Raw genomic sequence first — 13,962 nt, 5'->3', positions numbered from 1 at the left:
AAGCTTCCCACTGTTTCATCTGTCTGACCCAGGGGCCACAGCTAACAGAGTTTGTCAGCTTTTAACGTGGACGTTCCAATAGGTTTAGTGTTTCTCTCACTTTTATGCCAATGAGAAACCAAGAAAATCGTCTGGCTTTCCTAAAATCTCACCAGTATCCTAAATCCAGGAGGGAAATGATGAGAGGGAGTCCATTGGATTTGATATGATCCATCTTGCATACAGAAAATCCCCTCTCTGGATAGTCACTAAAACAGCAGTAATAAAAAGCAGAGTTTGCAAATCCACATTATTCTTAATGCCTGACTTCACTTAGTTAATGGAATCATTTACGAGAGCAATTTGTAAAAATCCCCAGGGACACTTGTTAAGGTTGTTGCCTTATGGTTTTGCCACACCATAGACTTCCTTTATTCATATCCTTTAGCAAACAATGGATTGGCCAAAGAATTCTGGACCATCCACTTCTGGAAACATAGGTAAATTGTAAATAAAATTAAAAATAAGAGGCAGTTGGATCTCTGTGAGTTCAAGGCCATCCTTACCTACAGAATGAGTTCCAGGATAGCAAGAGCTACACAGAGAGAAACCCTGTCTCAAAAAAGAAAAATAAACAAACAAGGTTTTTCATTACCCCCCCCACTCCACATCCCCAGGCCTCAGATGATCCAGAACTCTACCTACCACAGCTATCAGCTTCATAAGTGAAGCCAGACTTATTTTAAGGAGTCAACACGTGGCTTTCAGCATTCAGGTGCAAATGTGAACTAAAGGGCTAGAAGAGGGAGCATCTGAATGGTGCAGCCATCCTGTGACTATCCCACTTATGAGAGGAGCAGGCCAAGAAGAGAGGTGTGGCCTTATATACTTCAGTTCTCACTGTGTTTCAGAAGGAGGGGCCCCAACGACCTGCTGGTTACAGGCCAAGGTTCTGAACTGACCTAGGTTCTGAAAGGATGACACCTAGACTGCATGGCTTATACATACATGTAATTGAGAACATTAGTATAATCCCTAGACAGAGCTGGTACCTCCAACACCATCCAGCCTTCTGGTATATCTATTCAGCTTTGTGTCAACTGGCGGACACAAGAATACAGGCAAATAGAACCAAATTCATGCCTAGCATTCAGAAAACAACCTAACAGCCACCCCTGGTTTGGACCGAAGAGAGATGGCCATCCTTGAAATGAAGCTGGCCCACACCACTGGAAATGCAAACATGAACTGCCACTAGAGGAGACCCTGAGACAAGGAAGTTCTAATCTCCTAAGACTGGCAATACCAGTGGTAGCCATTAGAGTGTGGTTATTGTTTCCTGTGTAGCAAATTAAGTACACAACTTAGGAAGTATGGGAAATGCAATCAGAAACCACCGCTGAAAGAGACCCTGAGACAACAAGAAAGTTCTACTCCCCTAAGATTGACAATTCCAGCGGTAGCCGTTAGACTGTGGTTATTGTTTCCTAGATAGCAAATTAAGTGCACAATTTAGGAAGTATTGGTGATAAAAATAAATGAAAAAATATATGATCTCTTACTTGCTCTGTTAAGAAGGGGAATCTGTGAGCTAATGGAGCAACACCTGAAGTTTGGGAAGTTAGTCACACCAGAAATCTGAAGTTTGGGAAGCTGGTCACACTGGAAATGGCTGTATTGCTTTACATCAGAGGGGATCCAGGGAGCCAGGTGTAGTCAGTTGTACAGTATATGTTAAATTAGTATGTAGAGCTGAGTAGTGGTTTGGAATGCCTTTAATCCCAGCACTTAGGAGGCAGAAGTAAACAGATCTCTGTGAGTTCAAGGCCAGCCTGATCTACAGAGAGAGTTCCAGTACAGCCACAGCTACACAGAGAAACCCTGTCTCGAAAAACCAAAAACAACTTCTACTGTCTTTGTAGTTATTAGAATTTTCTTTTCCTAAATGGCTAGGCAAACATATGGCTTAAAATTCTAACTTTCTTTGGTTTTGTTCTCAAATCCACCATGTCAATAAGTGACACATTTTACACTATTATGAATGCACATGTAATGGATATATGTAAAGTTAGAGGTTTATAAAATGTTATGTGATAGGCTCTATATTATAAGTACATCTCATATTAGAAAATAATTAAGATGAAGATGGTCTGGGTACAAGGACAGACCTGATTACCCGTGCGATTACAGGGTCTTTGGGGATAGTTTTAAAAGTAGCAGTGACCAGGCACAGCCTTCAAGATGCTCTGTCTCAGAAAGTGTACAATGCTTGCTCTTAAAAATGCCCCAAGCCCCTCTCTCTGCCTTCTTCCCTTCCTCCAGAAAACTTAGAAAGTTGCCATACACATTAGCCCTCTGGTAGCCCTGCTTCACCCTTGGCTCACAGGTGCCCAAATGCCCAGGCCATCTGTGCCCTCCTCCCCACTCTAGCTTGGCAGTATCTAGTCAAAACAGTGTGAGGGTGGAAAGCAGAACCTCAGCCTCGGCCTCTTGGCTTCTGTGGGTTTCAGCCAGACTCCAGGTGTTATTTTAGAACAACTATAGTATTTAATTTGAGGATGCGTGTGGACCAGAAGGAGGAACTGAGACCTAATGTTTTCCCTCATGACAAAATGATTAAATTTGAAATTCTAAAAAAAAAATAGCTTGTTGCAAAATTGCATCCAATTGGGAAGAGAGAGCTGGCTGGAAAATCTCTCCCAGGCAAGGGACCATCCCTCATCTACACTACCCACCTCAAGGCCCCTCCACTTTGGATATCACGTGAGCAGTCCATGGCCCTGCTCGATCCTTCCCTTCCTCAATATGTCTATCATACATTTACTAGAGAACATTCTACAGGTGTGTTTCATTTCTTTCAGTCCTGAGAGTTCCATCATCGGTCGCTGCTGAACCATGGCTGAAGGGGAAATCACCACCTTCACAGCCCTGACGGAGAGGTTTAATCTGCCTCCAGGAAACTACAAGAAGCCTAAACTGCTCTACTGCAGCAATGGGGGCCACTTCTTGAGGATCCTTCCAGATGGCACAGTGGATGGGACAAGGGACAGGAGTGACCAGCACAGTAAGCAGCTATCTGAATTGCACCCACACTTTCCTGTGTCTTCCCCAGTCCAGCATGGGAGGATGGCAGGGACTGGGTACAGGCACCTACTTTCTAAGGCTTTGTGTAGGCAGAATGCATTCACAAGAGAGATAGCATACAAGTACAGGGGGGCTGGCCTTTGGCAGACGGGGAGCTGTGAGTTACCACTTACCTGATTGCATCTTATTACAAGCTTTTGGAAGATTCCTCTGTTGGCCTGACATATCCTATGCTTGGGTTCAATCACTGCACATCAACCCTCCCTTTCTATAACCTAACAGAAGATCAGGCTCTCAAGCCAGACAAGAGCCTGCTCATCCCTGATGGGAAGAACCTAATGGTCAGAGACGGGAAATCTTGCACAAAGATACAGGCTCAATTTCAAGTTAACAGACTCTCCAGGTGATGTCTCCACTCTAACCATAGCCTAACACATCATAAATTATGCAGCTTTCCTGCAGCGCATTGTGCAGATGTGGCTGTGGTATGCAGAAGGGGTCAAATCATTCTCCAGAAACTAATGGAGCCTGAGATGGGAGCCCCGGAGTGAGAGGTTGATGATTCTGGGCTTTCCCAGCAGCGGCTTTCAGACAAGGTTGATAAATGGAGGCGTGGCTTAGGGAAAATAATCTACCTGACCAGTACTTCTACTGTTTGTGTGTGTGTGTGTGTGTGTGTGTGTGTGTGTGTGTGTGTGTGCCCATGTGTGTCAGTGTGTGTGCCTGTGTGTTTATGTGCTTTTGTGTGTGTGTGTGTGTGTGTGTGTGTGTGTCTGTGTGTGATATCAGGTGTCTGCTATCTATAAGTGTCAGAGATTCCCTGAGTAGCACTAGGGTATTAGATGTTGCAGAGAAGTCAAAAGTCAGATCTGCTCCCTGCATAGAGGAGCAGCAATCGCAAGAGCCAAACATGCTTCAAGCAGAGAGACACAGGAAAGCACAAGTGGAAAGGAGACTTGGGACTGGCTTGAAAATGGGAAGCAAATTGCTGATGTGCTGATTTATGTGTTAGATATTGAATTATACCTGGGTAAGCACTGGACTCAGTGCAATGATGGCTTCTGAGATGCTCCTCTGTTCCATCTCAGATGCATAAATGACCGGGATGGGTGTCAGCACTGTCTGTCCCTCTTTCCCCCAGAAAGATGGGTGCTACAGCTTACACCTGTCTTCAAGTGGGCCTCCTACATGTTTTCCATTCTATGAAAAATGGGGACCCAGAACAAGCTAAAAGTAGAAGTTTTAGAACATTAAAAATGACCAAGTCTGGGCTGAGCCTGTGCCCAATTGATAGAGTGTTTGCCTAGCATAGGAGGCCTCACCAAATATAAACTGGATACAGTGTTACACATCTATAATCTCAGTACTCGGGAGGTGGAGGGAAGAATAATCAGAGGCAAATCATCCTACAGCTACACAGTTTGAGCAGGGCTTAGAATAGAGAACCTGTCTGGCAAATAAAGTTAGGTTTTAGTTCATTGTATCAGGAATAATATACAATTCATGTGTCCACCCACACAACCCAGGGGAACAAGCTTTAATTTCTCTGAAATATTTCTACTAAGTCTTAACAATTCTCTGAATTAACGGGGGATATTTTACTTTCCAAGATCCAAACCAAAGTTGATCGTGTGACGTTCCTTGAGATTTGTATGGTTCTTAGAAACCTTAAGCTTCAGGGTAACAAGAGGGTATAGCTACTGGGTTTCTGGACAAATGTCATGTGCCTTCATTCTGATCATTCTATCATTAGCAGTATAGGATGGCTCTGGGTGCATAACATTGGGACAGCTTGTGGTGGGACTTAGCTGCTGGGCTTAAGCTGTCAGAAGCCCTGGAAACTCTGCATAGCTCAGTAGCAGAGCTGTAAGGAAGTACATCCCCAAGGGATGCTAAGATATTTGCTGTGTGAAGTTGGTGAAAATACTCATTGCATGTTCCTTGGGAGAGTTAAATGAAATAATATAGTAAATGTTCTTGGCACAATACCTTCCTGGCCCAGGGTAACAGTTCAGTGCATGCTATCCAATATTGCTGTTACCCTCCAGAGCCTCCAGACTCACTGCGGTGTATGGACATGCAATGTGATACTAAGGCACTTCTCTTGGCCCAGGAAGGGCTGGAATCTGGATTCAGGCTCCTCTGCCAACATTCAAAGCAGTTCTATGAGCTTATTGTTTGCTTACTCTGGAACTAAGAACGAGGGCCAAGGGGACAGTCCTAAGGTAAATAGGCAGCAATCTACCCTGTACTGGTTAAAACCATAATGGACAGTCAGGGCCCTGGAATGCTGGTGCTCATGGCCTACTCTGCCACTTTCTAACCAGACAATTGATATTCTCTCTGTTCTCATGAAGTGCTCAGCTAAAGAGGCTTCACATTGTCTGGTCAATGATTCTTCTAGTCCCCAGTGTTCCCAGAGGCCTCACTCTGTGCCCCCCCCCCCCCCAGCTACAAGCCTGCCACAGAGGGCCTCCTAAGCATGGGTGCAATCTCCCTGAGTGTGGCTCTGTCGCCATCTTCTGCCCAGCAGTGGCACTGCCATTTTGAACCTCAGGCCTGGTAGGCAGAGGCAGCTTTGGGCAGTTTGAAGTGGAAACCCTGGAGAGCCAGGATCCACACACACCATCTGCCAAATGGAAGGTTTTTGTTTGTTTCTTTGTTTGTTTTCTTTTTTGGTTTTTCGAGACAAGGTTTCTTTGTGTAGTCCTGGCTATCCTGAACTCAGTCTGTAGACCGGGCTGGCCACAAACTCAGAGATCCATCCACCTGCCTCCACCTCCTGAGCACTAACCGGGGTTAAATAAAAGCATGTGTCACTACAGACCAGCTTGGAAGTTCTATTCTTTAATTGGTCTGAGAATGACAGGCAGAGCCACATCTCAAAGTTTCCTGAAGGAAAAGCACCCTAAAACATCAGTCAGATACTTAGGTAAATCATAAAACTCACAAGATAGAACTTGCCTCAGAGCCTAGCAAGACAAAAAGTTCATTTCTTTCACAGTTTCTCTCTGTCCTCAATGAGTTGATGTGCTGTGCACAAAGTAGTGAAATTATCCAAATTTGTCTGTCTTACCCTTGGGAGAAATAGTCTCCAGGTACCTTACCTGTGCTATCAAATTCTAAAGGATGCTATGCACTGGCAATCCCAAAATAGACGTAAGTAAAATGTCTCTACCAGATTCCTGTAGAGAGGGGAGGTGGGGCTTGTGCCTTCACCAAGGCTTGAGCCGCAGCTCTGGGCAACTGTCTGTACAGTACGTAAACACTAGTTACAATGCCATAGTATCCATGATAGAGTCAGACATACAGTGTGGACTACCCCCTGGGGTGCAGCTTGTGAAAAGATTGCTTGTCACAGCAGAATGCCAGCCCTGAGAGACAAGTAGATATGAAACTGAGACAGTCTAGGGAGAGCCACGGGGTCATGGGGAGGTGGCCAGTTCCATGTTGGGCACAGAGCACGGGAAGGCTGCCACAGATCTGTGCACTCTTCCTTTGCAGGTTCATTTCTGCATTTCCCTGTGTGGTTGTTTACTGGCTTCTTCCCTGCAGGCCCCCCAAGGACAAGGACACTGTCTCATGATGCTCAGCACTGCAACTTTTGTGTTCAGCATATTACCTGTCACTTGGTTCAGAGCCCAGTAAACATTCATTTGATGAACAGCTAGATGACTTGTATTGTTGGCAGATAAATTTAAACCCAACAATATCTCAAGAAATGTCTGTCAAGCACTGATACATGCCAGGTACTGCACAGATGGTTATTTCCACCTGACAGCAATCCTCTGAGGTCACTAGCCATCATTGCGCTGAAAACACTAACACTAACAGGATGTGACTGGCCCCTCACAGGGACAGTTTGTGGAGCCTGGCCCCTCTGTTCTAATACTAAGACCATTCCCTAAGGATCTCACCACCACCCTGACACTAACACCATGACAGACAGCATTTTCACCCTGAAAACTAGATATATTGGCATACTTATCCTATCACATGGCACAGACAGGCAAGGGCAGGTTGATGTCCCCTGACTGTGTTTACCAGATCTGTGACACCTTGTGGTAGTTACTTTTCCTCTATGCACCTAAGTTTCCTTGTTTTAAAAGTAAGAATGCCAACAGTTCTTTACCTCTTAAGTAAGTAGGGATGTGAAATGTGATATTTCTAAGTGTGCCCAAAACACTGCCAAGCAACTGAATACTCAAAACAGTGCCATTCTCCAGGGTCACCATTGTCCTCTTCCTTAGGCTCATTGGGCCACCTCATCCAATCATCTGATAGCTGGCCATTAAATAAATCCTAAACTTGTTCACAGAACTGCTGATGACTTTACATCCCAGCTTATCTGTCGCAATTGGAGCTCCTGGGACCTGGTGTAGAGCCACAGCCTGCCCAGGCCCTAGCCCAGCAAGCCCTGCCCATCTAACTTTCCTGGGGCAGAAGCCACTAGAGCAAAGGCAAAGAGTTCTATGCTTGTCTGCTCTTCCTGCCAGAGTTTCCTCTCTGGAGAAGGCATGTCTGATCTTTCTCTTCTGTAAGATCAACAGCTGGAACAGCAGCTGGAAAGGAAAAGCACACTCCTAAACATCCCTAAGCTTCAGCCTCCTCCTGGAACCTACAGCCCCTAGCCTCTCCGCTTGTGTGTAGGAAGGAAGCTGTGGGGGTGGGGGTGGGGGGATGCTCGGCACCACTCACCACACAGATGGAAATGTTCTTCAGCAGAGTGTGTGCCAATCAAATATTTATAAATCTAGCCACATCCTAAAAGCACCAGGGGAGTTTGTTCGTCTAAAGGATCTTACTGCAATGCCCTGGATCCAGGCAGACCACACTGCAGTGAAATCCCTCCTTGTATACTGTTCGGGGGTAGTCCAGACTTCCGTTGTCTGGTCTGCTGGGAGTCCACATTTAATGGTAAAGGCATTGTATTCCCCACCAGCTTGGATTCCAAGACAGGACAGCTTTCCAAAGAACCACACTGGGGAGGTCTGGGCCCTGCTGCCATAGCCAGAGAGATGGGCAGGGCTGCAGAGAAGAATGTCCTCCCAACAGGATACTCCTGCCTGCCATATGTGCTGTATCAGCCTCTTGGGTCCCTGAGTCTAACTCAAGACCCCTTGTTTGATTATAGAGGGCTTTTTCTGGAAAAACTACAGTATACATATAACACACACACATATGTATCAGTCTATCTCTGAACTAAATAAAGAAATTTCCTGATTCTTTTCCAGATGTTAAAAGACAAGATATCTTGTCTTTTCCATATGTACACACACACACACACACACACACACACACACACACACACACACACACACACACTTAAAACCGCTGGAATTTTCCCCCTCTAGTCTGTTTTTCCCCTCCTCTGTCTTTAATGTTTTGCAAAGACTGGTTTGTGGTTACACTTTAATTATAAACCCCACTGACATAAAACAACCTGGCTGAGCTCTGAATGAGGCTGACCTCATTTTGAGTAAACACAACCAAGGACGGGAAGTCTCCAACCCAGAATAAACTGGGCACGTAATCTCTGTGGCCTCTCTCTGGGCAGCAGGCATAAAGGGCAGGCCATGCCACACACAAGCAAGGCCCTCCTCTTTGGCTTTCCAGCCCAAGATACCAGCTGTCACCTTCACTGTAAAAATCCCTAGTGCAGGACTGGGGTGGACATGGGGTGTGGGCCCCAGAGCTCACTGCTCTTGGCACTATCCATCTTGGATTCTTTCCCCTTCTTTCTGCTCTAGAAAGTAAGGGATCAAAGCACCTCTCCATGAACAAGCTACTGTTATGACTTCATGGAAGGTTATGGTCACAGAAAAGAAAACCAATGCCAGCTACTCCTTAGGTACAAGGCCAAGAGTACCCGGCAGAGGCTGATGGAGCCCATGGAAAGTGCTAGGCTCCTCTTCAGGAAGGGGCTACAAGCATACAGACCACATCACAATGAACAATGAGCACAGAACATAGGAGGTGATTTTGTATATTTTGGGCTGATATTTACATTTTGTATGCTCAAACCAGGATCCTCCAGCATCCAGGCTTAGCACAAACTGAGGTCATAGATCCAATGCCCAGCCCTAAAACCCAAACCAGAAACAAAACAAAACACATTCTATTGGGACTTTTACAGTCACAGATCTACCAAATAGCCAGAGATGTTTTCTCATGCTTGCCATTCCAGCACTCCAGCACTGAGGCAGGAGAATCACTGTAATTATCACATCGGCCTGAGCCACACATTTTCACTTAGAAAAAAAAAATTACCACACAAGCCTTTCCCAAGCCATTTCAAGTCATTTTTTATACAGCTCTGAATCGACCACTAGAGTACCTTTAGAAAGTTGTTTCCTGTTCTGAAAAAAAAAATTGCTATCTCCATTTCAGACCAGGGATAAAGGAAGTACTCAACTAGCTACCAACTTGGTTTTTCATTAATAAGCAACTTGGGATGCCCAGGGCTGCTGTCCTTCCTGTTGATAGCCATCAGGGTCTCCCTCACAGTGAGGCCGTCATTCTCTGCTCAGGGTGCTCACCTGGTGGGGGGTGTTGAAGGTGGAGAAGTTGAAGCTTTTGTGACCCTCCATTCCATCCTGCACCCCACCCCTGGTACGTCTGGGTCTTAAGAACACTCACCTCTTAAGGATCCCTTTTCAAGCCTGAACTGAGTCACAGACCACATCAGAGGTCACCAGGAGCAAGATCGAGTCTTGGGGCCAGCAAGGTGACTTGGTGGGTAAAGCATTTGCTTACAAGTCTAAACCCTGAGTTTGTTTGGTTTTTCAGAGAGCCTATGTAAAGGTTTTGGAAGGAAAGAACTGATTCCAAAAAGCTGTCCTCTGACCTCCATGCTTACATCATATCATGCATTCAACCTTCCATACACATTTCATATATACACAGTAAGGACATCATAGCATGCATGCAACCTTACACATACATTTCATAGACACACAGTAAGGACATTACAGCATGCATGCAACCTTACACACACACTTCATACACATGATAAGGACCTTATAGCATGCATGCAACCTTCCTCACATGCTTCATATACACACAGTAAAGAAGGAGGACAGGAGAGAAGAAAGAAGGAGAAACAAAGAAAGGAAAATGGAAAAGGGTGAGAGTCTTGAGTAGCTCTGAGGGTCTGCCCCTTGACTAGGAAGAGAGCTTTAAAACATTACCAGCCCTGGGAAACGGGAGGAATTGTGGGAGATGGTGACTATTTGATGAAAACTTCATAACATCTCGTATGTGTGTAGCAAAACACAAAAACATTCACTAGATACAGACCAAAGACCAGCAAATGCCATCAACCCAGGACCCAGAGACGGTTGCAGAAACAGAGAGAGCATGAGGAAGAATGAGACCCTCTGCCTACGGCCCCCAGGCCTCTGCCTATGGCCCCCAGGCCTCTGCCTACGGCCCCCAGGCCTCTGCACCTTCTCAGCCTCCCCAGGGCAGCTTCTGGGCACACTGGCTCATGCTTCTTACAAATTTCTCAGCAAGGATTTACTTATTTCCCTACAATTTCTTTGCTGTATGTCATCTGCTTTGCTCTAGAAGAACAAAGGTAGGGAGATGACAGAGAAAGGGACAGAATAACTGAATGGGGGGGGGGGAGATAATATTTCATTGTACTTTTACTCTTTTATCTACTTTTGCCTTCAAACAAAGGGCCTCTGCTGTTGAGCTGCCCAGTCATAGGTTTGTGTGTCTGTCTCCCCAGTCCTGTGTAAGCCCCGGATGCATGGACCACCTCTGGCACTAAGCACTAATATCAGCACCCATGCCTTGCCCCTTCAACCCCTGACCCTGCTCTGCTGCCACAGGACAAATGAACATGCTGTGTGGCAGCCCCTGCCTCTTTCTGAGGTCACACTTGCTCCTCCCTTGAGTGTTCCCTGTAGCGCAGCTGCAAGGGTGTAGGTCTGCAGAACTAGAATGGTCTGCAGCCCCACCAGAGGCTGGACACCCAGTCACCGACATGAGCGGTGTAAGCTGGGCATTGTGTTTTCCTGCCAGCCCTGCTCGCAGAAATATACGTGTAGGAAACACAGCCAGAAAGAAACCCAGTGAAAATGAGCTACGAAACTTGGACATCCTGGAGAAATAATATTTATAGAGGAAACTCTTGAGCCGACTCTCACCAGCATACCGTCCCTGGCTGAGGGCTGAAGTCATGTGCTAGGCAGACCCTGGCTTTGTTTACCTCTGGGAGAACTTTCCAAGGCCATGATGGGATTTCACAGAAGGAAAGAACTTGCCCTCACCTAGCCCTGCAGCAAGAGACAAAGCATGTACTACAACTGTGTTCCTTTGTATTCCATACACACCGTGCCATTCTGTTCCCCCAGAGCATCACTATTATACTTAGCCACATGCTTCACAGGCTATCAGATCTGGAGAGAACTGGATAGACACAGAACCTAAACACCATCCGTGTGACCAAGATGCATTAAGTAGCCTGGCCAACGTCATCCCACTAGTTGGGGACAGAGGCCAGCCTCAAGCATTATCCAGCTCATCTTGAACCCATTAACTCCAGAGAATGTGTTGGGAGCACAATTCAAAGGCCACAGCTTCTTGGGGATGGTTTGGCAGAACCATCTTTGCCAACATTAGCCTGATGACAGTCATTCAACAGACAGTATGTAGTACATGGAAACACTGGGGACCCAAGGAGTCAACACAAGACAGGCAAAATTCCCTTCCCTTCCTTTCTTTCTGCTTCCTGGATAAAGCTTTAAGTAGTAAGATAATCGCTTGCTGAGTGTATGAATGGAAATAGCAAGTGTGTGAGAAAGGAGGCATGGACCCTAGGGAGGCACAGGCAGGGAATAGGGAACGGAAGACAGAACCCACTGGCATAGTGCTACAGACACTTAAGCAGGCTTCTCTGAGAAGATATTTAGGCAGAGGCCTGAAGGAGGGAAAAAGTGAACCTTATAAACATCTGGGGGAAGGTGCCAGACCAGGTCATAAGATGAGCAAGGATCCTTAGGTATGAGAGAATGAGGGCTGAGGAGACAGCTCGGACAGGAAAATGCTTGCCGTGCTAGTATGAGGATGCAGGATCCATTCCCAGAATGCACGAGGAGAATCTGGGTGTATTGACGCATGTTTGCAATCCCAGTGCTAGGAATGATGGTGACAGGCAGGTTCCTAGGCTCACTGGCCAGCCTAGCATCATCAGTGAGTTCCAGGACAAGTGAGAGAGTTCCGGGCCAACTGAGAGACCCTATCTCAAAAAAACAAGGTGAATAGATCCCGAGGAACAGCATCCATGGTTGTTCTCTTTTCCTCACTCTCACACGTGTACACATGCACACTCAAGCATGCGCACACACACACACACACACACACACACACACACACACACACACACACTGAAAGTTACACTATCCTTAGGCTAGAGAGAGAGAGCAGCTCCTGGACGTCCTTTGGCCTACTTCTCACGACCATCCTCTCAGAGGCTCCCAGCTCCCTTCCTGTAATTTCAATAAACTCGGCTCACCACAGGAAATTGGGGGGGGGGGTCCTTGAGTCTCTACAGCAGACTTCCGAGGATGGAGAGGTGCATCGTCTAAGGGTGATGTAACTATGTGTCACTCTTGTGTGAACTGGAGGATGAGGAAAGCAGAGGGGAAGGGGAAACATGAGCACATCTGTCAGGGTGTGGCCAACAGTAAGGACACACATAGCTACAGAATGAGCACAAGTCAACTGGCAAGAAGAACAAGCTAGAGGGCAGAGAGATGGCTCAGCAATGAAGGGCATGGGCTGCTCTCCCACAGACCTGTCAATTCCCAGCACCCACAGGGCAGCTCACAACTGTCTGTACCTCCAGTCCAGAGGTTCTGATTCCATCTTCTGGCCTCCATGAGCACCATACACAAGTGGAACACAGACACACGTGCAGGGCAAACACTCATACACTTAAAAAAAATCTCAAAAAAAAAAAAAGCTAACTCTTCTGTCACTGACAGTTGTAAGAAGAACTATGTAAAAACAATACCGACACTGTTGTAGAGGGGACCCTATGGACTTGGCGACCCATGCATATGCTCTTTCTAGAAAAAGACACATGCACCATCTCTAGGAGTGGCTTTCTGTGGGCTTCCACCTCCCGGGATAAAGTTTATGTCCAGGAAGGGAGGGCCAGCATCTCAGCCACTGAAGCTGCATATCCATCGCTGTACTGAGGGAGGGTGGAAGGGGTCTAAATGTACCCACAGAGAAATCTGCCCTCTAACCCAGCCCTGCTTATTGGGCTGCCATCCTAGTCCTGATTTCACTACGAATAGAAGCAAAGTAACACCCCACATACCTCTTAACTATATTTTTCCTGTCACAATCTTGACCCTTCCCTGGGCCATCACCACCACTAATCTTTCTATACTTATTCTGGCCCTCTCACTCCAAGTCAGAATGACAGTTGTGACGGTCTAGAGACTAAAGAAATTGTTCAGAAGAGTCTAGAATTAATTCTAGCTACCAAGGATGAACCATTAACATGCCTCTCTTCATAGGTGAACACACAAAATGATAATTGTCTATTGGGTATTAGCCTCTAATGTACATTCATCACTACCCAAGCACATTGGAAGGATCATACGGTGATATGTGTCTCAAGTGACTCGCAATCCTTGCCTGCCATCTAAGGCATCTCAGTGTGGGTTCCGGGGCCTTTAGGGGTTGCCCTCTGCATTGGAGTATGCTTTGAACATGCTTCACCTCTGCCCACTAGTGCCAGTAGTCTTCTCCATCCCCTCCAGTTGTAAAGACACAGACAATCCCCAGACTTTTCCAGGCATCCCCGGTGGGGAAAAATGGCCCCCAGCTGACAGCATTGCTCTTGTCCCTGCATTTATTGGTAAATGGGAAACCCCT

At 46.3% G+C, this 13,962-nt stretch overlaps 1 protein-coding gene across 2 annotated transcripts in view; it reads left to right on the top strand.

Moving 5' to 3' along the window:
• The window catches only part of Fgf1 (fibroblast growth factor 1), an 84,219-nt gene that overhangs the window by 60,778 nt on the left and 9,479 nt on the right, over positions 1-13,962 (top strand). For both annotated transcript variants that reach the window (XM_051201022.1, XM_051201021.1), the window contains exon 2: positions 2,841-3,043. In XM_051201022.1, the coding sequence (XP_051056979.1) occupies positions 2,875-3,043 (169 nt within the window). In that variant the 5' untranslated portion in view covers positions 2,841-2,874. The remainder of the gene's footprint in view (positions 1-2,840; positions 3,044-13,962) is intronic.

Source organism: Phodopus roborovskii, unplaced genomic scaffold (genome assembly GCF_943737965.1).
Source record: "Phodopus roborovskii unplaced genomic scaffold, PHOROB, whole genome shotgun sequence".
Classification (NCBI taxonomy): domain Eukaryota; kingdom Metazoa; phylum Chordata; class Mammalia; order Rodentia; family Cricetidae; genus Phodopus; species Phodopus roborovskii.
The sequence above is the reverse complement of the archived record's forward strand: the minus strand, read 5'-3'. Positions and strand labels throughout refer to the sequence as shown.